The 26,524-nt window shown below is 39.9% G+C and overlaps 1 protein-coding gene across 2 annotated transcripts in view; it reads left to right on the forward strand.

Moving 5' to 3' along the window:
- Window positions 1–26,524, forward strand: part of LOC139766921 (opioid-binding protein/cell adhesion molecule-like) — a 214,629-nt gene that overhangs the window by 129,669 nt on the left and 58,436 nt on the right. For both annotated transcript variants that reach the window (XM_071695960.1, XM_071695961.1), the window contains exon 2: window positions 11,818–11,899. In XM_071695960.1, the coding sequence (XP_071552061.1) occupies window positions 11,839–11,899 (61 nt within the window). In that variant the 5' untranslated portion in view covers window positions 11,818–11,838. The remainder of the gene's footprint in view (window positions 1–11,817; window positions 11,900–26,524) is intronic.

Below are 26,524 nucleotides of genomic sequence, written 5' to 3' on the forward strand. Positions count from 1 at the left end.
ACGTATGAGCCGTGTCTCACACCCAGAATAAATGACGGTGCCCCAAGATGCCCCGGGACAGTATAGTGAGGGGGGGGGGGTGATGAATGAAGGGAAGGGGGTTAGTGAAGATATGCGGTGCTCGCCTCCCTCCGGCGTCGATGCTACAGGGAGGAGGAGGACGAGGAGGAGGAAGAGGAGGAGGAGGAGGAGGAGGAGGAGGAGGAAGAGGAGGAGGGGAAAGAGGTCAGATTAAGCAGGCAGAAACGCAGATGCAACACTATGTGTGTGCGTCTGTGTGTGTGTGTGTGTGTGTGTGTGTGTGTGTGTGTGTGTGTACGTGTGTGTGTGTGTGCGTGTGTGGGTAACAATTATTCATATACGAATGAAAACATGTACTCGGGATTTGATCTGCCTTGTCTGGTTTTGCACCTGGATGTAACACATGTTACGCATTCGCACACGTGCATATGCGTAGATAATCATGTATGCTGTGTAAATGCATAATACACACACACACACACACACACACACACACACACACATACACATACACACACACACACACACACACACACACACACACACACACACACACACACACACACACACACACACACACACACACACACACACAGACACACAGACACACACACACACACACACACACACACACACACATATGATAAGAAAACACAGTCTGGATATAACATATTCACAACAAAAGTCCAAAGATCTCGTTAATCGCCTTCCCTTGCTCCTGTGTTATTGTATATATATATATATATATATATATATATATATATATATATATATATATATATATATATATATATATATATAGTGTCTTTATAAACTGTATCTTTCTTTCCTTACTTCATTTATCATTGCAGGCTCCAGGGATTTCCATACATTTCAGGTTTTATACGTGAACGTTCTCTCTCTCTCTCTCTCTCTCTCTCTCTCTCTCTCTCTCTCTCTCTCTCTCTCTCTCTCTCTCTGGACTTAAGAAAAAGCTGGGGTCAGCCGCATGACCGATAAATTGCTTGTTAAAAGTTTGATCAAATGCAGCTTGGCTCCCACCGCTGACATTCTCACGCGAAGTCTCTCTCTCTCTCTCTCTCTCTCTCTCTCTCTCTCTCTCTCTCTCTCTCTCTCTCCACCTTCTTTCACTGTCTCTCCCCAACTATCCTCCTCCACTATCTCCCTCGTGTCTACCCTCCTCCACTATCTCTCTTCTGCCCTCTTCCTTGTACTATCTCTCCCATGTCTACCCTCCTCCACTATCTCTCCCCTGCCAGCCTTTCTCCATTATCTCTCCGCTGTCTTCCTTCCACCACTATCCCTTCCCTACCCACTTCCATTATCTCTCTCCTGCCCGTCATCCTTCACCATCTCTCCCCCGTCCACGAAAATCTGAATACGTGAGGAATCTCTCTCCTAAGGCGGAATACATAAATATAACTGTATATGAGATAATGCTATTCAAGCCATGAGAACCAACTCTCAAGGCCAAACAATTGCCTCAAGCACCCTTAGCCAATTTCATCTACCAAATACGACCTAATTTACCTCAACAAATCTGTGTATATACGTATTTTAGCTTAGTTAATTACATGGGCTTTAGTACTATCGACAACCAGGGTCATTAAGACCACAAAATAAACTTGAACGCCTTTTTCAGGTGTCCAAGATAATGCTAACCGCATAAGGAGTGTTGACCACGAAGTGATTTTCCCTCTGATCTTCAGCCTCACATAATGTACAAAATATTAGGGTATTGTGAATTTTCTTTTGTACCGGAGCTCCCATTTTCTTTCCTTTTCTCATTATTCGGAAAATTTTAGATTATTTTGGTTCTGAGTGATGTATGAACTGGTCGGAAGGGAAAGGGCGAGTGAAATGTAAAGGAATGGCCTAAGGGATCGAGTTCTCTTGTTAAAGGGTCTTTTCCTGGCGTGTATGTTAGCGTCCAGGGGTGGAGATGGTACTGCTCCCCATTTTCTTTCCCCTAGTATGTGCAGTTAGTAGGAGGAAAGTATCATATTTCTCTCTTTCTAGTGAATATGAATATGGGGGAAGTGGAGATGATTCTTGGATATTTTTGCTGGAAAAGTTAAGCAAGAGAGGAATGTCTTTAGGTAGGAGGGTGTATGTGTGTGTGTGTGTGTGTGTAGGGCAGTCGAAGAGTGAGGCGAACATGTTAAGGTGGGTGGGACTGGATTGAAGGCCTGCCACTGTAGAGAGGACATAGTTAGTACTGAAGGAAGAAGGTGGGTGACACTGAAAGAGAGTGGGTGGGTGGAGTACTGAAGAAAGAAGGTGGGTGACACTGAAAGAGAGTGGATGGGTGGAACGAGAGATTGGTGATAGGTGGCACTGAAGTGGAGGTGTGACACTGAGGAATGGGTAGCTCTGAAGAGACGTATTGGGTGGCACAGAACAGGTGTGGTGGGTGGTACCAAGGGGGAAGGGGTGGTTGGCACTGACGGGATGAGGAGTTTGGGACAGTGAAAAAAGAAAAAAAAGAAAGGGTGGATGGCACAAAACAGAGGAGGTGGATGCACAGAAAAGTGGCAGTATGTGGCACTGGGGAGGAGAAGGGTGTCACAGAGGAGGGTGGCACTGTGTTATCAGTCATGCAGGGGTAGAAGGTCTGAATGAAAGGCACCTCACCCTGACAGTAATCTGATAATGGAGAGGGTTAATATCTACAGGAGGGAATACAGGAATGGGCAGCAATATTTTGTACGAAGGCTGGACCCCACCTAATGACTATCTCGTAGCTTTCTCTTTATTATAGGAGATGGACGGAACCTCTTCTTTCAGACTGTGTCCTCCCTACAAATAGAGAACTTCGCGAAAAATTTAGTTACATGAAACGTGGACATCACAAACTAACATCAGAATAACACACACACACACACACACACACACACACACACACACACACACACACACACACACTCCCACACACACACATATATATATATAATACCCCAAGACCTATTCCTAGACTCATACTCTTCAAGGTTGCGCTACTTCCAGTAGTAGGGAAATGTACATTCCAGTGGAGTGAGAAGTTCTTTGACGAGTCGGTGATACAGCCTCGCCAAAGTTTGAGTTCTCACTCGCATTTACAACGGGTATAACATGAAGACGATTTCATCCAAGGCAACCCTGCATATAATGACGTGATGGGAGACTTTACCACAGGATTTCCCTCTTCTTTCCCGGAATTCTTTCACGCATTCCTCAGGCGACCCATGGAAACCATTAAAGTCGGGGGGCATTTCAAGGTTCAGCACACCGTGAGAGATCTTATTGTACGACCTTTACTACGCCTCGGGGTCTTACGCTCACACCTGCTCACTACCTGATATTTGAAAGTTAGAATTATCATTTGGGTTTTACCTTGCCTTCCCATAAAACATGTATAATAATACTAGGCGATTTAATTGGCCTTCCCATAAAACAGGTACAATGATCCGAGGCGATTTAATTGGCTTTCCCACAAAACAGGTATAGTAATACGAAGCGATTTGATATCTGTGTCAACTTTGCATATACGTATAGTGATTTCCTTGATATTCCTCTAAGAGGTTTTTGTGAAATGGAAAGATGGAGGGTATGAGTGTATATCAAGGTCATATAATCATTAAGTCATAATCATATTGATAAAACAGGTCATGGAAAAGATAGCAGTATAGAGGAAGATAAAAGACTTGGATCACTTTTAATACCTGTATTACATCACCTCTTGCTTGACCATTCCAGTTACATAAGTTCAAGTAGTTCACTCGATTCTCATTGGGTTTGTTTCTCCGTCCGGAAACCATTTTGGCTTCTCGCTGCTGCTGTACTCCCTCCATTCTGTCCATATATTTTAAGTAGTGACCAAAATTAAGCACAATATTCACAATGGGGACGTCTGCCCGCAGCAGTGCAGTGAAAAGACAGAGTTATATCCCAAAGACTTATTATATTCGAAAGTCCTTCCTATGAATCCAACAATTCTCTTCTTTTTATCACTTCTCTGGACTGCTTACTGAAGGTCACCAGACATTATTACTCCGAAGAATTTTTCTTTTCTCCTCATCTACCTTCTTGTAGCTCAGCAGAATTCATGCGTCAGCAGGTATACCGTAACGAGGTATACCGGCACGAGGTATACCGACACGAGGTATACTGTCACGAGGTATACTGTCACACGAGGTGTTCAGCAGGTATACTATCTTTAAAAACTGGAGACAGGAAAAGCGAACTTTCTTTTTTTTCCCTAATGGTTATGCAAAGGAGGGGGGGGGGGGCTATCTCTTCCCATGAGAAGGAGATCTGTTCGTGTATATATGAAGTGTATGGCACGGGTCCTGGTTTAACGATCACACATCCCTCCCTCGAGATCCGTTAAACCCCCTCCCCCCAAAAAAAAAGGAAAAAAAAAAGCATTTCTGAATGAAAATGTGTAATACTTGACTCCTTTTTTATATATGGCATGAGATTGGATATGACCTACGCTCAGTAGTTTTATGACTGATACGAGGGATGGTGAGGCAGGGAGGGAGGGTAGAATACAGCCTCAAGGAAGAGATCCTGACGTAGGCGAACTTGATGAAACATTAAGAGGATGAGTCACACACACACACACACACACACACACACACACACACACACACACACGCTTCTCAAGTTTGGACACCGCACTTGTCGACGAACAAAACAGAATAAGATAGAATATGGAGCTTGAATTAATAGCGTTGAGTTACACAGGGAGGCTAGTGCCCGGAAATGTGTCCGCCGTGGAAGAAAGAACGGTGAAGAGTGACTTGATCATTTTCCTTGAACTTTTAAACCAGATCAGGACGTTTAACAATGAACAGATCTTTAAAGAATACAAATATTGAACAACCGTAACGTGAAACGAAACAATTAAACTTGTTTAGAAGTAGTGGTCGAACTAAGGAGGGGAAAAAACAAAACTACAGTGCGAGGCAATTGTAAATGCGGACATCATACACAAGTTTGGGAAAGTGGAGAAGGTCCAAGTGACGGGGCACCACGAGTGTAGACCTCCCTCCCTCCCTCCTTCCCTATACAGGACAAAAAAGGAATTAGGTAATCCCACAATAAACTTACAAATTGTACGTCATTATACACACTCAGCTGTCCGTGTTCTCGCTGAACAGGACAATGGCTAAGCCTCAATTAGCTCGGGTGTCTTGATTAACCAGGGAGTCCTGATTACCTTCGTTCGTCTCAATTAGCCAGCGGGTCTCAATTAACCAGTGCGGCTTAATTAAGCAATGAGTCTTGATTAACCAGTAAGTCCTGATTAACCAGGGCGTCTTAATTAGCCGGTGCCGTTAACTCGTTAGTCTTCATTAATGGGAGGTCTCCTGTTACGGCTTCTCCTACCACACACACACACACACACACACACTCTCACACACACACACACACACACACACACACACACACACACACACACACATATATTACAACATCTACACGTACACTAACATTCACATCTTAGTGACAGTTCATCAGTCCAGTACTCACACACACTACACAGTCTTACTTTCATTCAACATCACTTGGTAATCGTCTCGCCTGTGCATTTTTCTTTCCCATTACCTTCAACTCTCCTCCACCTGTGTGATGTGCATCAGATCTCGTTCATCACTTTACTACCGTCGGATTCCGGAGTAGAGAGAGAGAGAGAGAGAGAGAGAGAGAGAGAGAGAGAGAGAGAGAGAGAGAGAGAGAGAGAGAGAGAGGAGAGAGAGAGAGAGTATGAGAAAAAAAAATAATACATTCCCCCTTCCAGCAGTTCTACTGTAGTTTGGGACCAGACTCTGTTGGAAATGGTTGCGACGTTATTTTTTTTTTTTTTTTGGATACTGGTCGAGCGTTTATTCTCCTGCAGCGTGGAATAAATGAATTTCAAATTGTTTGGGACGTGTTTCAAATGGGTAGCTGCTCTAATTGCGAGACCAGTAACACGGTGTCGCAAATGGATGTTATTTGCACAGTAAATACTATCCTACCGTTACCCAGTAGTCCTGGTAATCGCAGAATGGAAGAGGTTTAAAGAGATGTTACCATTATGAACGCCATGAGCGTGACGCTACGACCTTTAAATACGACGGTACGACTCTTTGAGCACGACGGTGTCGCCCTTGAACACGATGTTGCGAATTTTAAGCACGACGGTACGACCTTCGAGCACAACGGTATGGCCCCTTGATTACGACGGTACGACCCATGAACACGACGGTGTGGCCCTTGAACACGACGTTAATACCCTTGATCACGACGGTGTGGCCCTTGAACACGACGGTACGACCCTTGATCTATACCATGTTGCCAACTCTACGTCATGGCCAGATGCTGTACCGATATAAGTCGTCACCAAATCCCATATTGCTATACACTGGTAGCTCCCATACTGCTATACGGAGTTTGCCAACACACGTAACGCCATACGTCCTTGCCAGCTCCCGTATAGCTATACTTTGGCGACTACCATACTGCTATACTTTACTAACTATCTCCCGTACCGCTATACGGCCTTACCAGCTCCCGTATTGCTATACGTAGTCTACCATCATCTCCCGTATTATCGCTCATGCGTCCCTGCTCTACCGTACGACGCAAAAAGGGAATGAGAAAGAATTGCGAGTGCTCCTCGCCTTTAATAACAGTGGGGGGGGGGATAATGGTGGTAATGGGGGGGGGGGGGTTGTTATATCACTAGTCGGGTATTACTGCTCACATCCCCCTGGTGGCACGAGTGATTATGGTACGCCGTCGACGGAGCATTTACAACGCGTCGTAAAACGAGGCGTCACTTTGGATTACCTTCCCTTCCCTCCGTGTCGTAAAACGGCACCGACACCGGAATTGGCTAAATGGTCCATAAACCGAATTTACCCTCAATAAATATACACGAATGGCGCTGTAGCATTATGAGGCTAGTTCACAATTGTGAAGACACGATACGACCATTTTTTTTTTCTTATTGCTACGTGCAACTTAACAGCTTCAAACTGATAAAAAAGAAGGTAAAGAAAATGGAAAAGTATAGAAAGTTTGAGAATTAAATTACTTTCGAACTTTTCATGACTTTAATGGAAACAAGTCTTGTGTATGAACTGATTATAGAGTGTAATTGGTTCATAAAAAAAACTACAGGGATTGTGTACATGAGGGATTATATACACTTTTTGTGTATTTTTATGGAAAAAATATCATTCTATCTCACATATATTAAATCTTTTAGGTCTACTGACCATGAGAGCAAAATTCTTCACATGTTTTACAATAATTTACCAAAGCTTGTTTTGTAAAAACTAATTTGATCAAACGGGCAGTTGAACGTTTTCGAAAAGAAATATTTGACTCTTGGGTGACATGATTTTTTTCCAAGTTGTATGATTGGAACTCGATTTTTTAAAAAAGATTTTTTTGGGGGGCTTTAGTTACGAGAATTTGGTATGAAGTCTGATAGATGGAAATTTTATTTTATACATCTTTTTTTATTTTCATATAGGATATACTTTTCCAGTTTTGAAATATCAATATGTTCTACATAAAGATACAAGAATTCAGGATAAAATTGATGATTTTTTCTGTACTTTATCCTCAAACATATCTATGAGAAAAGAATTTTTTTGAATTTCAACTTCACGAATTTTTTTGCAGTTGAGAATTCTTGCGTGGCATGTGTGTGTGTAGGATATATATATATATATATATATATATATATATATATATATATATATATATATATATATATATATATATATACACACGTCGAAGATTTTCAAATCCTACCATCCTCAAACCCCAAATATATATATATATATATATATATATATATATATATATATATATATATATATATATATATATATATATATATGCTTATTTGTCACTAGTGCTTCACGCCACCCGATCTTGTAAAGTACTTGGAATCAACTTCCTCGCATATACATTTTCTCCTTTTCTTCTAAATTCTCTCACTCGCTGTTATCATCTCTTCGTACGACGATGACATATGCCGGGTGTATCTGACTCGTCTATTATACCTCCCTAGGGCTTATGGTCTTTGCCGGTCATCCATTGTATTGAAAAACTAGTTCTATTTCATCAAAAGCCTTATATACCGCGCTATAGTCGTGTGTTCTTGCCATGTACTCTCCTTCTGCAAGTAATTTCGTTATAGACCATTAGTTCTTAAGGTACCCGTCCTACCCATCTTTATTCCACAGAAGATGGCCTTGTTGCAGACCATCAGGTCTTCAGTTAACTGCCCTATCCATGCATTCCCCTGTGGTGTCATCATAACATCGTCATAGACCGTTAGGTCCCGTGTTGCCAGTCCTTCCCATGTACTCCCCTCCATGAGATGACCTCGATATAAACCATCAGGTCTTGTGTCATCTGTCTTTTCCATGTACCGTATCAACGAAGATTGCCTTAGAATATCCTACTGCTTCCTCTCTGGTGAAATCACAATGAATTCCTCTACTATTCCACTTAGCTCTGCGATTCCATACATAGTGAGATAGGCGGCTGATGACACGTTGCTTCCATATAACAAGCTGGGTGTACTTTTCTCTGGCGAATGAGGATATGTAGAGTTGGGTTGTTATCCAGCTTAACCAAGCTCTCGAAGCTGGATACGAACCTCAACTTACCAATGAGATGATTCGCAGACATCCTACTGCAAAAGGGTAACAGATATTGTACATCAGTCATCAAATACCATGTGATTAATCTGATGCATTGATAGTGAACAGTTGAGTTGGGAACGACAGCCAAAGCGAACGATTAATAGTCCAGCACTATCGTGTTCGTTATCGGCGCGCGTGTGACACGGTCGCGTGCAATGCGCGTATCACAGGGACAAACCAATAGGTGACCTTCTCCTCCTCCTCCTCCTTCCCACACCCACACCTCCTCCTTCTGTGAGAACTGTGGGAGGAATTGCAGATTCCTGGAACACCTGATCTCGTTCCCACGTCCCACAGTCTTGGGTATTGAGGAAGGGAGGTAGTCCAGCACCACACGGCACGAGAAGCTCTACAGGAATTCGATAACGGGAGAGTGGAAATGATAAACATGTGTGCTTCCCTTACGCTACCTGGACTGGGGGGAGGAGAGGGGATATGGAATGCCTTGTGAAGTAGAAAATGTGTTGAAAAACCATTATTATCTTTACGCGTTGAAGACCAAAGGAGGAAGTGAACGATTTTTTCTTTTTTTTTTTACTATAACACTAAAGCCATACCGGTTAAAGGTAGAGGAAAGAAAAGCACAATACCCTTAGAGTGAGGCAAAGGAGAGGTTTTCTGCCATAAGTGGAAGTACCCACACTTCAAGGGCTATAATCATAAACACTGGAAGAAGGTGTTCGGGATTTTTCCAGTGGTGGTTACATGATGCTGGCGGCCTTAATGACCCTGGAAAATCCACAGCCTAACTATACCAAAGCAACCCAACCTTGTCTGACTGTCGCCATGAGACAAAAACACGAGACTGAAAGGGAATTTAGGGAAAGGATTAGATTCTCTGTTGCCTCTCTATCCCGTGAGAGCAAGTGAGAGGAAACTCATCATTGACGCACTCACACCTTTATCTTCTTAACACGATGATGCTTCCTTCTTCCTCTACCATAACACTGAGCTGGTTTAGGAGAGTGAGGAGTGGCGTGAAAGAGCTAGACACAATGGATGATGTATGAAGGGAAAAGTGAAAAAATATGTACAGTGTCGTAACTATAATGCACGTAAAAGACTACACTGATCTGTTTACTGCATCTCTATCCAGCTGATGTTCCGTCGAAGGTCGAGCTCATAGACTCTTTACAATGGATCAAACTCTATTCTTCCTGCAGTGATGACTTAAGAGAATATGGATTTTTATTTCTAGTGGAAAAAAAAAACTGGTGTAGCCACTGAAAATTCTGAGTCATAATTGGATTGTTCAAGTATATATATGCATATCGGGTTCACAGGTATATAGGTAGACAATTAGATATGCAGAGAAATTAATGAAAAGCAAGTAATTAGGGCGAGTAATCAAGGTACAACAGGAAGATGACTAAATCCATTCCTCTTTCATAAATATTCCCAGTTAGACAACGAGCAGGTTATATCAAGCCAGTTAATTTCCTTTTTGCCCAACCAAATTCTTCTGTTTAATTCCCGGTTTTCTTTTCTTTTAACAACTTCACAACTTCAGACCCAAGTTTTCCTTTTATAATTTCTTCTCTTTCATTATCTTGTCAGAACTCCAGGTCTTTGGAATATGAATTATGCAACACCATTTTCTCCCCTCCTCCACCACCACGTCAAAATTAATACAGTAGGGAGCCTGCTTTATATTCACGTGGGTGTTATCTTGTTTACCCCATTGGCCAAAGTATGAATACTTTCTTTACTTTGGATATCGAACCTTTTAAGATGGGTGCGAGAGGCGAAACACTGGGCAGCTGTTTCCCCATTTTCTCTTTTATTGAGGTTTTTATAGACTTAAATATTTCATTTTCTAGTGGTCACAATTGTGTAGTGGGTACTGTATAAATCGGAGCAAACATGTGTTTTCTCCAGTGGAGAAGTAATGATCTATGACCAACATTTCCCACGTATATACACAGTTCACAAGGACCACATGCATTATGAGTGGCGTGTTCGTGTTTTCAGAATTATCAAGAACACCTGAAGAAGGTTTGCTGGTGGATGTGATGGTGTCATTCTGTGAGCCACAGTGACTCCAGTAGTTCCTAGACCCCAAGGCCTTCTTACCAACCAACCAATCTACAGACTTCACTTCTCTCTGAATACTTTATATTGAAGTGGAACAAAAGAACATAGAGGAACGCATACAGCACTTCAACAATGAGTCCTTTCGAAACCTTCCCTCAAGAACACAAACTGTAAATCTGGGGTTAAATTGATACTCGTATTTACTGAAATTCTTTAGTATGACGAATCTGAGAAACATATAAGGTCACACTCGCTAATAAGTAAAATGCCTACCAATAAATAAAGAAGGAGGTCTGTGTTTCTGTGTCTTTATTAGTTTTACATAGAAGTACAACTGGAAAGAATACAGTTAAATTGTAAGATAGTAAACGCAGGACGTGAATAAAGTAGATAGGAAATTGAATAAGTAAATGAATAACTGGTAAGCGAATGGATGAAACGGATTACATTTCTGAAACACGATTTGAATGGGTTCGTCTGTACGATAAACATACACAGACAAGCGGAGGGAATTTCATTCATATTGCATTTTGTAAATCCTGGAGTCGAACCTGAGTCGCGTGGAATCAATTACATGCAACATTCCACCGACTGTTTCATTAACTGTTGTTCTTGTGTTGCTCCGCGTTACGGCCCCTGCAACACACTACGTTTTTCATGTTTACCTTGTCTGATTGTCGCGCTACTATGGGATGTGGGGAATTTCCAGTCTATATATATATATATATATATATATATATATATATATATATATATATCTTTCATTTCTTTCATACTATTCGCCATTTCCCGCGTTAGCGAGGTAGCGTTAAGAACAGAGGACTGGGCCTTTGAGGGAATATCCTCACCTGGCCCCCTTCTGTGTTTCTTCTTTTGGAAAATTGAAAAAAAACGAGAGGGAAGGATAGATAGATTGATAGATAGTTATACAGATAGGTAGATAGATGTAGATAAATAGAGAAAAGAATAGATTGATGAATATGTCCTGTAAATGTAAAATTCACTATTGTAAATGTCTCCAACGTGTCTCGTCTGTCGTCCAACTATTCCATCTTTCTTCCCGCAGGATGTAGTGCTCGCGTCCAACATGATCACACTGCTGATCGTCCTAGCACCACTGGCTGGAGTCATCCTGACACTCCCTCATGGTAAGTGTAGCAGAAGACTTTCATGGAGGGGATGGAGGGATGGATGGAGGAGGGAGTATAGAACTCTGTGAGGGAGGAGACACCGGGTTGTGGAACTCTCTGGGGGGGGCCCGCCAGGTTGTAAGGAGGCCCATGTATGTAGAAATCCCTCTCTGTAACGTATGAGTAGGTAATTACACACACTCACACACACGCACACACACACACACACACACACACACACACACACACACACACACACACACACACACACAACCCTGGAACTGCTAATTGCACTATCACGGGGACACAGACACACCCCCATAGTGGTCATGCCAGCTTGAAACAGCTACACTTTAAGGCTGACGATTCAAACTGCTTCGGGCAGGTCAAACGGGGAAGTTTCCAAGGGCCTGCTGACGCGTGGCTTTTAAAATGCTGTCCAAAGTCGTCTCTGAACATTGTAATGTTTTCTTGACGTAAGTTAGATACTCGGATTTACTTACCGTAACCCAGTAGTATTTCCTGTTATATATATATATATATATATATATATATATATATATATATATATATATATATATATATATATATTTATATAAACTTGACTCTTTCTACATATAGTCAGAAATAGTGTGAAGTAATCAATCTTTGTTGCCCTTTTACATCCAATCATAATCCCTTGTCTGTCATCAAAACTTGTAAGAAAAAATACCTATAACAAAACGAAGCCATTTAAAAACTGCCGATAGAAAGGCTTCTGTATTTCCTTTCTATTTTCATCCCTTGTCCTGTCGTGGAGTTTAGGACATTTCAAAAGAAAAATATACAGTACTAAAAACTGTGGACAGAAGGGGGGAACGCACTTTTGAAAGAAAAATATAAAGTTTAGAATTTACGAGATGCTGACAAAATACTTTTTTTTCCCCCCTTTTTTTTTTGAGGGAACTTTGGTGGCGCTGCGACCATTGGTAGCGCGAGGGAAAGTGGTTCTGCTGAGTGGATGGAAATGGTCCTCTTCCGCCCATAATCCAGGCACTCTGGCCTTCATATATATATATATATATATATATATATATATATATATATATATATATATATATATATATATATATATATATATAGAGAGAGAGAGAGAGAGAGAGAGAGTGTTCAGTGTTCTTTTGTTTGTGAGTTAGTGGGTACACATATACACTCCACTCGTGCTCACAAACAAATCAAACAGAAGCACTATCTCACTACAGCTAATTCATACACGAATGCGAAACTTAACCAGGTGTTCATACATACATACGCACAAAATCATGTCCATCTACGTTACTTGGGCGCAACTCGACACAAAATGCCCACAAAGCCCTAGAGAAAAACACGCCCATAGTTAACTGCCGTTCGAGAAGTCTGATCCTCTGAGCGTAATGTGTTCCGTAAAGCCGACCCTCTGGTATGAGGGGCTTTATTATGAGATCTTTTTTTTTTTTTCTTTTTTAACCAGTTCGCTTTGTTGCCTGGATAGTTGGGCTGTAGCCCTGACGAAAGCCTGGGTCGTTAAAGGGACCAATGGCCTTCCGCGTTCAGGTCGTCAACATCAAGTCATAAATACAGAACATGGCTCTTATGGTCGTCTCGGTTACTCTTGTTCTCTGTCAACTGGCAGCGTCGTTAAGGCGATCACAGTCAAAGTAGAAAAACCTGCCGAAAAATGTTTGAACACCTTCTACGAGAGTTTAAGATCATTCCAAGACCACATACACTCTCAGTATGTCATTAATTATAGGTAAAGATATTTATCCCATACGACAAATAGGAATGTACGGGAAAAAGAAAGATGAACGGAAGATAATGCATATCATGATAAAACGAAATAAAGGGAAAATACTGAAGTTGATTTATAATGAATTATTCTAATTAGGTTTCAGGAATGCTAATGTCTTATGATTAAGTGATGGATGGACTGAACGTCTCATTGTTTTAACCATACGAAGAAATTAAGGTTATACTATCAAAAATCGTTTCATATATATCCAGGTTAAAACTGTTGACACCTTACGCTGCTCACTTGTACAGAGAGAGAGAGAGAGAGAGAGAGAGAGAGAGAGAGAGAGAGAGAGAGAGAGAGAGAGAGAGAGAGAGAGAGAGAATCTCACTGCTCTACCCTGCTGTTCTACCTTCTCTCGTGGAGAGAGACTTGGGGACAAAGGCAAATCAGATCTGATTACAGTCACTTCTAGCCTGACATTTTCTCTAATTTTGTTAATGGGTTGTGTGAGCTGTGCCATGAGTTTAATGTTAAGTTCTTGTAATCAGACCGGGAGAGATCTAATTTGAAATGGCTTCGTCCTGTAATTATAATATATATATATATTCCTTTTTATCATGGAAGGAAGGGGGGAATCTAATTTGTTTGGGGGTCATCAAAAGGATTTGCTCTCATGTGTTTTATCTTCATGAAACATTATACGGATCGGAATGATAATGTCACCTTGATATAACGTGATCTTAGGAAATAAACAAGAAAGTGATGACATCTATAAAGCAACTGGTGATATATGTATATATATATATATATATATATATATATATATATATATATATATATATATATATATATATATATATATATATATATATATATTCTTTGTAGTTGATTAAAAGTTTTTGTTGTTAATTAACAGCGAGCTACACCATCTCACTTGCCCAACATTTGGTAAAGGGCTGAATGAGGACCCAGATCACAGCACTAGTTAGGAAAAAGCAGCTTTTTGGCCCATAGTTGATCGAATGGATATCCTGTCTGGCTGCCATTCATATGACCTGACCACGTAGTGGTCAAATCTCTTACTTTGATTTACATCTATACATGTTCTTAAATATATATATATATATATATATATATATATATATATATATATATATATATATATATATATATACTGAAGCCGACTTGCACACTGCCCACAGCAATAAACTCTGTTCTTGAGCAGCTAGTGACTGAATTCTATTTCCATTTCAATAATTTGATATCAGACAGAATTCAGTAATTATGAGGCGCCAATCGACCTAGGACAGAGCAGAGAATGACGTTAATCATATTAAAGTTTTCCATGAATAAGAAAATCTCATTGTGGTCGAGTTAATTTCAATATGTATTACCGCTTTTTTATATTTCTAATTTGCTGTAAAATAAAACATCTACTGATAAATTTAACGAGCTGAAATCTTGTGAATGGTCTATGTTTTCGTGCCTTATGCACCCATTTAGAATCGACTTTTGAATTATCATGATTGTTTTTCTTTCTTTCATCAGACTGGTTAGCTGGTCCTGGGTATTTCATAAAATCACTGCTCAAGACATCCACGACCTGAGAAAGAGATTACCTACATGGCTTCAATTTCTTAATTTCAGAATAATTTACCATCACTAAACGCCACTGCAGGCCTGATAAGTATCTGAAAGACAGGTGCCAAATTATTCAACTGAAATGGTTATAGGATCACTCACTGGAACCGAAACCCTTGTCAGGGAATTCGAAATAACTCCCGTGAGAAGTAGGAGCTGTCCATCATTCACTTATAAACAATTCAATGAAGAACTAATGTTCCACAAAAATAGTTAGATCACAATAGATGCAAAAACAGAAACAAAATGACTGATGTTTGGAGCGCTTTAATAAATGAAAAAAGTTTAGGAGTAGTTTTCAATGCATCTCAATTACGGGACATTTGTTTGTTGTACCTTTTCTGTGCAAATGTAGGCCCTTGATATTCGTAAATACAAAGAGTGATACGAATAAGAACAAAATCATTAAAACTTGGGTCTTACAGAGGGAATGGAAACCATGATATCCACTGTGATATGAACGATGACACGAGAAAAGCAGAGGAGAATGAAAGATTCAACAAAACTAAGTCACACGAATGAAACTTTAATCAAAATACTTAGGCTATGAAAGATGTACGTCATGTTGAAAGGCTATATCGAAATCGACTTAACGAAAGACCAGCAAAAGCAAAGGAAGAAGAGACATAATACTGCATAAGATACGGTCAAAAGAGCCTCTGAATGTCAATCAGTCGACGACAGTAAAGTTGGTCCATCATGTATCTTTTTTGGAGGGATACAATCTTTACCGTATACGATGCTACGCGTTACTGGCGATGGTAAGAAAGGAAGACCAGATATCGTTTGAACTTCTTCAGTGTTTATATTAGACATGTCAAAGTATATAATTTTGTATGCCGAACATTTTTCTGATAAGAGTTACGATAATTCATGAGGATTTGGTGGGGAGAGGACATGCGCTGGATGCAGAGTGTGGGCTTTAAGCTGAGGGCATGAAAGAGTCTCCAATATTCCTAATGGATACATCTGAAGACCGTCGACTTTCGTGGTCAACCTCATGCACTCACACTAATATTTCACGAGGATCTAAGAGGACACATCTGTGCCGTGACACTGTAAGTTTTGAAAGAGAATTTGACATAGAAATTTAGGAACGAAAAACACGATTCGCATCCAACTGACCGATCAAAAAAAAAAAAAAAAGAATGGGACACAAACACTCACAAGCATAACAACGTTATATAACATTTACCCAATCCTTCCCTCAAAACATAAAGCCACAAAGGTTGTGAATTTTATAACCTTAACTTAAACTGCTATTCCGGCCGCCGAGAGCTATCGCTCCTCAACGTTTTAACCACACATTAAGATCCTTACTCGACCTCCATAATGTCGGTTTCTTAACCATTCTCCACTATATATATATATATATATATATATATATATATATATATATATATATATATATATATATATATATATACACATATATATACATGTATTTCCAATTGATGATATATCGTGTATTATTTATCTTGCACTCTAGCTATGAGATTGGAAATCTTTTCATTAGAAATATTTCCACTTCTATACGCGGGGTATTATCTATGACAGAGCCGCCAGATTTTGTCTATGTTGAGTTAATTGGATTCATAGAATATCTGAAATGTAATAACGTATTTTGCTGGCTGTAGAAGTATTGCCTTCGGAATATCGCATCCTCTGGTGATGTCTGGTTTCCTCATGAAATATGTGAACACGTTTTGAAACCGTTCGTACCTGCTCGATCAAATTAGTTCGCCTGATTTATTTGTTCAAAAGCCATGTACAGAAAATGGGAATTTGTGTGCAAAAATAGATAAAGAAAACTGTATGAGCTGTCATGTCTAGCGGGATTTTTAAATTGAAAAAAATTATCATCCATCCACTCTATGAATCATATATATATATATATATATATATATATATATATATATATATATATATATATATATATATATATATATATATATTACGACGTAGTCATGTTAAATACATCTTATTTTTTTCCATTTAAAACACAGAGAAGCTGTTGGCTAATGTGCAGTGCTGACGGAGACCAGATGATCACTTCCACCTTCACAACAGTTTCCCTTGCCTCTCCCTCTGCCAACATATTCCCCCAGGGTGTTTGGTCAACATTTCGTAAATTCTGAACTTTATATTTTTCTTTAAAAGTAATAAAGTGTAGCCTTTTCCTCCGTCCACAGTTTTCAACATTGGAAGTCTCTATTTCTATATATATTTTTTCCCTCACCGAGGAGAAGTTGGCAAGCCTCTAAATGACTATAAAATGCTATATAAGTTTATAGGTATACAGCTCGGTGCATCCGAGCCGTATAAGGGTATTTTCTGGTTGGCCAAATAAAAGGAGGGGTTTTAAAGGAAATTATTCGGTTGTTAAAGGAGTTTTATGTGATTATGTGATGTCATATAAAACCAGAAGTAGTGCTTGTCCCTCGAGAGACAGAAGACAGACACTTCTGTCTCGCCTCTTATAAAACTGACAGAATGATTTCTGTCCACGAAATACGGGAATTGCCCGTATGTGAGACGCACTATTTCTCCGTCCATGGAAATGTTACAGAATACGGGACTCGACCGTCGTGAGACTGAGCACAGAGCCTCTCTCTCTCTCTCTCTCTCTCTCTCTCTCTCTCTCTCTCTCTCTCTCCCTCTCTCTATCTATCTATCTATCGTCGCGAATCAAGAGCCCAGCCAGCCATCCCCAGTGTGCCACATCAAAGGCCATTCCACGTGGCCAAAGGTTCATGTTCCCAGAGTCATGCTAATCAGCACCAAGGGTAGGGTGCGGTAGACGAGGTCCCCCCCCCCCCCCCCCCCCCCCACGAAGATTCCACCCCCCCTCCCCCCTCCTGTAATTGAAACCCGAGAGAGAGAGAGAGAGAGAGAGAGAGAGAGAGAGAGAGAGAGAGAGAGAGAGAGAGAGAGAGAGGGAGAGAGAGAGAGAGAGAAGAATTTAAGACAAAATTTACTACCAGGAGGAGGGGATGGTGTTGTGATGGTGAATGATCATGTTTTGACTGTAGCTGAAGATATGTTGTGATAATGATGAAGAAATATTGTAATTGTGATGGACAGTGAAGTTATGGTGAGGTTCAATACAATGATGATGTAGAGGGTAAAACACACTTTATGATGGTGAAGGTAAAGCTGATGTGATAGTGATGAATCAACTAATATATATATATATATATATATATATATATATATATATATATATATATATATATATATATATATATATATACACGAGAACATTTTATTGTCAAGTTCATTTAGGAATTAAACATGATGACCATCGCACGAGTGAATCTAATGTTTGCATTGTTGATATACTGATCAGCAACGCTGATTAGCAGTGTGGGAAATCTAGAGGTGTATTTGAGGCACAATTATCCAAAATTATATTGAAGAGAGGAAGCATAATCGTTTATATTTCCAAATTAGAAAGTAACGTCATTATGGGCTTCATTATTTTGTATACGAGACAAATAGTCCTTAATATGGGAACAAAGAGAGACAGATGTAGCGAATAATTAGGAAGTAATACGAATAATTCATCGACGAGTTAATAACGTGAATAATTCACGGAAATGCTTTATTTATTAGCACAATGTTAATATATGTAAAGATATCTAAATTCATATATATATATATATATATATATATATATATATATATATATATATATATATATATATATTTATTCATATGTATTCGTTGTTTCCTTCGTAAGCGAGACAGCGTCAAGGGCGTACAAAAAAAAAAAAAAAAAAATGACCCCCATTCGCTCACATCCATTCTCTAGCTGTCATGTGTAATGCACCGAAACCACAGTTCCCTATCCACATTCAGGCCCCACAGACCTGTCCAGCGCTTCCCCTGGCCGCTTCATATGCCCTGGTTCAGTCCATTGACAGCACGTCATTCCAATTCACCCTATCTTGTATACACCTTACACCTTCCTGCACATTTAAGCCCCCATGCACTCAAAATCTTTTCTCCTCCATCCACCTATCTCCAATTTGGTTTCCCTCTTCTCCTTGTTTCCTCCACTTCTGACATACAAATCCTCTTTGTTAACCTCTCCTCACTTGCTCTATGTCTAAACCATTTCAGTTCTCCCTCTTCACCTTCCTCAACTATACTATCTTTACTACACCATTTCTCTCTTACCCTCTCGTTTCCTACTCGATCAACCTATCTCTAACCTGAAACCGCCTACAACGGATGAGACACGATGGCGATGAATCAGAGATTTACTGATGAAAAATAGTAACATTCAACCCGTGCATGAGGCCTGAACAACACCAAGTTCTATATTTCGAATCTCAAGACGCAAGTAAACACCCACATGTTCTTTTCAGTGATTTGCAAGCAGATTCCATGAATGAACGACTACAAGCATATAGTGGTTCAATGATGCACGTACTACATAATAAACTGTTATGCTTTCGTCGGACATTGCAATATGAAGAAGGTCGAATTTCAAACCAAGTGTATTCCCACAAGTTGATCTATTCATCACGGAGATATAACATATGATAACTGTATAGTAAGTCGTGGCGAGGTATAACAAAAGCCATATATTCTATAACGAGTACAAGCTTACAAGATAATTCAGTCATGACGTAAAATCACACATGACAACGGAATCCCTTTTCCCCACAACGAACACCGACTGTTACAAAAACAATCATCATCCCTTTGTTACGAAGTGTCAGTGACTTCCTTAGAATGGACATATGTGATTTCCTTGGAGTAGACAAATATCAAGACTCGTGGGGTTTTTTTCATGTCAAAGACCGGGTTTATTAAGGCCTTTAAAGTCAAGTTATAACGACCAGTCGTTTATATTTGAACAACATCTTCAGGTGTTTTAAGCTGTTGCTAAAACAAATAAACTCTCTCTCTCTCTCTCTCTCTCTCTCTCTCTCTCTCTCTCTCTCTCTCTCTCTCTCTCTCTCTCTTTCTCTCTCCATATAATGCCCATATAATGCACTGTATTTTTGTTAGTAAAGTAATTAGTACATTGTACTTCGACTATAGTACTTTCCTTATAATAGTGTCATATCTAAAGCTTTTGTGATTATCTCTGACCTAAATAACATAAATAATTTATTACACTATTATCACAAACGTCTAATCTCGTGATACTCCATGTTTCATACTGGTTCTTCTACTAGAGTTGAATCTCATTATTAAGGGAGATTATTCCGAATTGGGCTGTTATCACGGGTGGTTAATTAGTCTGACGGTTCTTTGGGCTTTAGCCTTATCAATTGCCAGGGTCATTAAAGGTTTCAAACGTCAAGGCACGGCATCCAATATCCCTAAAAAAAGTCTTTCACAACAACTTCAGGTGTTATGGGTAATTCTCAGACCATATACGCTCTCTGCACCCATGACCCATGTATTCTCAGACCATATATGCTCTCACTGTACCCATGACCCATGTATTCTTACACTCACGTGGATGAAGGAGGTAAAATAACGGAGGAAATTAACATACACATCATCAGTCATGCCTTTAAACAGTATTCCCAAAGGGTCCTTCTGTCTCGTATTCACTCGGTCTTCATCACCATCTGAACCCTTAAGAAAGAGCTGGGAAGAGGATACGGTCATGATTCACTCCCAGAGAATCATAGCTCGGGGACCAGACTTGGCTAGGATTAATTACGGTGGGTCTGGAGGCAGTGCAAAGCCGGGGTTACAATCAGCGCAGCGTGAAGGATGGCAGTTACAGATATACAGGAGGAGAGATAAGGTGGTGTCAGGGAAATTAGTTACATGTGGAATGGTATTCTGAGTCTAGTGTGGGTGTGTGTGGTGTACCCGGTGTGAATGGTCGGCTTCCACTTCCTCCTTCTAACTCCCTTAGGATAACATGAAAAGAAAGGTAGATGATGATTCACGTATAACATGAAGAGAAAGCTGAAGGAAGGACGTAGGGAAAGGCTATGAACTAGAAATTCTCTCAACGAAGAACGAACAGGTTTAGCAAGTATGCAAAGACTCATGTGGAAATACCACAGCTTCATCAAACAAAAACATACGAGATCCTTGCAAGAAAGGCAGAAAGACTACTCAGTACCCTGCTTGGAAAAAAAAAAAAATAAATGCATGGAAGATCATTTATTTAAGAAAATTTTTCCTGAAGCCTTAATGAACATAGCAGTCAATGGGCCAACAACCCAATTAACCAATTAATGTATTCATGTAAATAAAAAGGAATTCTGTAATAAATTTACAGCTGGTGTCACATCCATTCGAAAGGGGTTCGGGGAAAATGTCAATAGTTTAATAATAAAAAAACAACGAAGCCGTCGAAAAAAAACGAAAAAAAATGAACATGTTTTCCTCGTACAATGAATAGTGTGAAGTTTATTTAGAAGAAAGGCAGGGAATTCCGACAACAGTACAATTTAAAAGATGGCTATGGTTATACTGTGCATATATATATATATATATATATATATATATATATATATATATATATATATATATATATATATATATATATATATATATGTATATATAATGTATATATATATGTATGTATATATATATATATATATATATATATATATATATATATATATATATATATATATATATATATATATATATATATATATCTTTTTTGGTTGGTAGTCGTGGAATTTCATACGGGACGACAGGTCGTCCTGTCACATTTATCTTCCCCCTCATCCCACTCTCTCTCTCTCTCTCACACACACACACACACACACACACACACACACGTCTGAGTTGGTGTAAAATCCTTTTTTCTTCGTGTGATGATATCCTCGGTTATCTGGGCTTCATCACACGGTCATTGAGACGATCATCGCTAAATTCTGTAGCCAGTAATCGATGCAGAACCACAATGCCTCCTTCATCAGGAGCTCAAGATGTTTTTAAAACCATAAACGCTGTTCTTATTGCATATATATATATATATATATATATATATATATATATATATATATATATATTTATATGATAGAGCAATAATACGTACGAAACTGACAGCCTATGTATTTCATGATCACATTTTTACTTTCGTGTTGATTACATATTGACTTCAGAGAGGAAGGAAAAGGGGAATGATTGAGGAAAGTGTTCCTCTAGTGTTTTAGTTTTTAAAAAGGAATATCCTCACGCCCCATCTTGGATATCCTCCAAAATAAACGGGTTCCACTAAACCGTCAGAGCGATGAATCTAGTTTAGAAAAGTTAGTCTGTAGACAATCGATAGTTGCTGTAAGTAGTTTTAAACCGAGAGAAGCTCCCAAAATAATTTTCGAGGCAAGTCCTAAATCAAAGAAAATGGGGAGCATCGGGAATTTTTTATTTTACACTCTATAAAGTAATTAGTGTTTGATATAGAATCGTTACGAGACATTTGGACCTAAGTGCCAAACATCAACTCCCTGGAAAGACTAAAGTGTACCAACGCATTCTAAACACAATCGCTTTTCCCAGATGCTCTTTCTCCTTGCTGCAGAACTACGAGTATAACGACAACTACAACAAAACAACGTGAAGAAATATGAGCATGAAACGTCGGTGTCGTGTTTGGGCCCAAGACAGTAGGTGGTTTTTTGTTGAGAGAATTCGCCTCACGACCGTGTTTATGGTGTGAAGTTAAATACCTTTTTATTTTTATTCCTTGGGACTGAATTTGGGTCAGTGACTGCTAGCAGACAAAGATAGATAGATAGATAGATAGATTGATAGATAGATAGATAGATAGATAGAGAGAGAGAGAGAGAGAGAGAGAGAGAGAGAGAGAGAGAGAGAGAGAGAGAGAGAGAGAGAGAGAGAGAACACCAAGACACGCTTCCACACAATCACTCACATGCATCAAAAATTAAAAAAAGAATACACACCTGTACACACTCCAGTTATCTCTTCCATTTCAAACTGTCCGTTCCCTCTGTTCCACCTCATCTGCCTTACCTCTAACCATCCTTGTTAAAGAAGACGGAATGAGGAGGAGGTATATCAAGAAGCGTTACAATATATAGAAAAATATATAAAGACAAAACTACACGATCTATAAGCGGGATATAAGCTACAGGAATCTGTGTATTTGGGAGTTGGCCTCGACCCTAACCTGTGGCCAGAGTTCCACATCAAGAGAATAGCAGAGGAGACAAAGTGTTTGTTGACATATATCAATAACTGCTTTCAAGGATGTGGATAAGGTAATGGTCAGCAATCTACTTACATCCTACATTAGACCAGATCAATATTTGGCTTCTCAGGTTTGGTCACCGCACTTAGATAGTCACATAGAATTACCAGAGGAAGTCGAGAGGAAGGCAACGAAGATGGTACCGGAATTAAGAGAGATGAGGAAAGGCTAATGGCCTTATCATGTCCCCACCTTGGAAGAGAAAAGAGTGAGGGGTCACAACCTTTAAAGCATTTAAAACAGCCAATTTCCTGAGGCAGACAAGTGATCCAGACGCAACAAACGAAGGACATAACATGAAGTGAAGCAGTAAACTTATGAGAAAGGATATAATGAAGTACTTTTACAGTACTAGAGTGGTGAATGAATGGACAAAGCTGATCTGCGAGATAGTGAACGTGAACAAGAAGACCGAAGTTCGAAAAGTGAATTGAAGTGGAGAAAGTTCAAGTGAATGGGGCTTCATGAGAACAGGACCCCTTCGTCGTATAGCACAAATACGAAATTACACAGGAACTTATGTCTATCTGTCTATCTATCTATCAATCTATCTGTCTATCTACTGTTTCTCTATATATCTATCTACATGTATAATCTGTGTATGTGTGTGGGGATGCGTGTGTGGATGCACTTTTGTATGATTAAGGGGGGAACATGCGTGCGTATTACATACTATTCTCTGAACATGACAATCAGACATTACAGAAACAATCCACATCCCACACAATAGAACGAATCCTCACCGTACATTTGATACCGTATAAACAAGACCATAGTTGCTCTAATACACAGGGCTACAGACCTACAGAGCTCAATCTTAGTATCTACACAACGAGTATATTACGGACATACGCCTAACGTATGACCGTAGTCGGCAATTACATTCGTAATAACTTGCATCAGGGATATATATATTTTTTCGACGTTTTTTGTGAAAAGAAATTAGCTTTTCTTTTTTTTTTTTTTGAGGGGAGAGGGATGGAAGAAGGATTTGTTGCACATATACCCGGTGATTTTGGTCTTATGTAACGGAAGTGGGTGGGTAGAGAGAGAGAGAGAGAGAGAGAGAGAGAGAGAGAGAGAGAGAGAGAGAGAGAGAGAGAGAGAGAGAGAGAGAGAGAGAGAGAGAGAGAGGAAGTGTAGAGGAAGTAGGAACAAGAAGAGGAAGAGAAGGAGGGGTAAGAGATGGTGAAGGAGAAAGAGAAGGGTTGAATAAGAGGAATAGAAAAAAAGAGGAAGAGACGGGCAAAAAGGAGGGAGAACAGAAGTAAGAGAATGAGGAAGAGAAAGGTTAAGAAGAGGAGGAGAAAGAGGAATACGCATGAGGAGAAAAAGAATAAGACGGAAGGGGAAAGAGGATAGCTGGCTGGAAATCTTTCTCTCCTGTATCACCACCTTCTAAGACAGGAACAAAAGATCACCCTAGGAAGGTGTATATATATATATATATATATATATATATATACCAAGATACAGAGGGGCTTCTATCTCCAGCCCTTCATGGGAGATCCGTCAACTAAACCCCTCGACACATGAGGTACATACATACGTTAGTCCCGCTGGAGCTGTGCTGTCCTGCAGCCGAGTGTGAATGTGTATATGACACTCGTCGGCCATATCTGTCACAACATTATAACGCCTTAACCAGCTACAAGGTTGTGGTTAGCATGCAAAATGACTACCTTACACACACACACACACACACAACACACACACACACACATACACACAGACACACATACACTTTTGTAATCAACTAACTAGTTACTATTTATGTCCCCCCCAATTATGTAATTCCTAAACTGTGTTGTATTTTCAGCCGAATGGCTGCCTGAATTCAATAAACCGTGGTTTATTTATTCACTGATCTATTGATTTACACACACACACACACACACACACACACACACACCCACAATGAACTTGTAGGAAAAGACAAAAGAAAGTCAGATCCAGACAAAGGTTTGTAGTAAAAGGAAAATATCAAAGACAAGATTAAAGAAAAAACAAAAAAAAAATCACAAAGGGAAAATAAGAACGCCAGAATAAGAGAGCGAGATCAAATCTAATCTCATAACATATTTCCATTTCTCAAAAATTGGTCTGTGTTGAACAGAGGCAAATACTGTCCTTTTGTCGCGTAGTTCCCTGAATTTCCGCTACTCTGATTTTCTATGTTACTCTCGTGAGCACGACGGTACGACCCTTGAGGTCAACGGAACGACTCTTGAGCACGACGGTGCGACCCTTGAGGTACGACTCTTGAGCACGACGGTGCGACCCTTGAGCACGACGTAACAACCCCTCGAGCTGGACGATAAGACCCTTGAGTACGACGGTACGATTCATGAGGACGAGGGTACGACCCTTAGTTACGATGACCTGGCCTTTGACCTGACCCTTCAAGAGCTTGGTCAAATAACATGTCATCATCAAGAGTCACAATGTCGTCATTACGTGTCGTACTGTGGTGTTCATGGGTCGTCCCACCGCTTTGAAGGGTCGTACCGTCACTGTCGCGATCAAAGGGTCGTACCATCGCACTCAAGGATCGCACCGTGCTGTTGCCTCGTACCGTCGTGCTCAAGGGCCGTACTAATCCCTCTCAAGATTCGTACCACAGAGCTGAAGAGTCGTACCGTCGTGCTCAAGGGTCGTACCGTGGTTCTCAAGGGTCGTACCATCCTACGCTGGGGGTTAGGGAATCGGTCAACCATCGTCAACCGTAATTTGGACGCGAGCGAGAGGAAATTGAAAAGGAAATTTGATGGGGGATGTTGGTCTATTGATTTGCGTTATCTCGTTCCACTGGCCTGCTATTTTACAGTGTCAGAAATCCACAAAAAAATGAAAATAATCTTTTTTGTGGGACGTGTGTGTGTGTGTGTGTGTGTGTGTGTGTGTGTGTGTGTGTGTGTGTCCGGGTGTATGTGTATTAGAATATGCCCATAAATGTCTTGATATATGTCATATTATTTCTTTACCTCCTACAACGGATCGAACGTGCTCGTAAGATAGGCTACATTATGTAATGGTA

Source organism: Panulirus ornatus, chromosome 58 (assembly GCF_036320965.1).
Source record: "Panulirus ornatus isolate Po-2019 chromosome 58, ASM3632096v1, whole genome shotgun sequence".
NCBI classification, from domain to species: domain Eukaryota; kingdom Metazoa; phylum Arthropoda; class Malacostraca; order Decapoda; family Palinuridae; genus Panulirus; species Panulirus ornatus.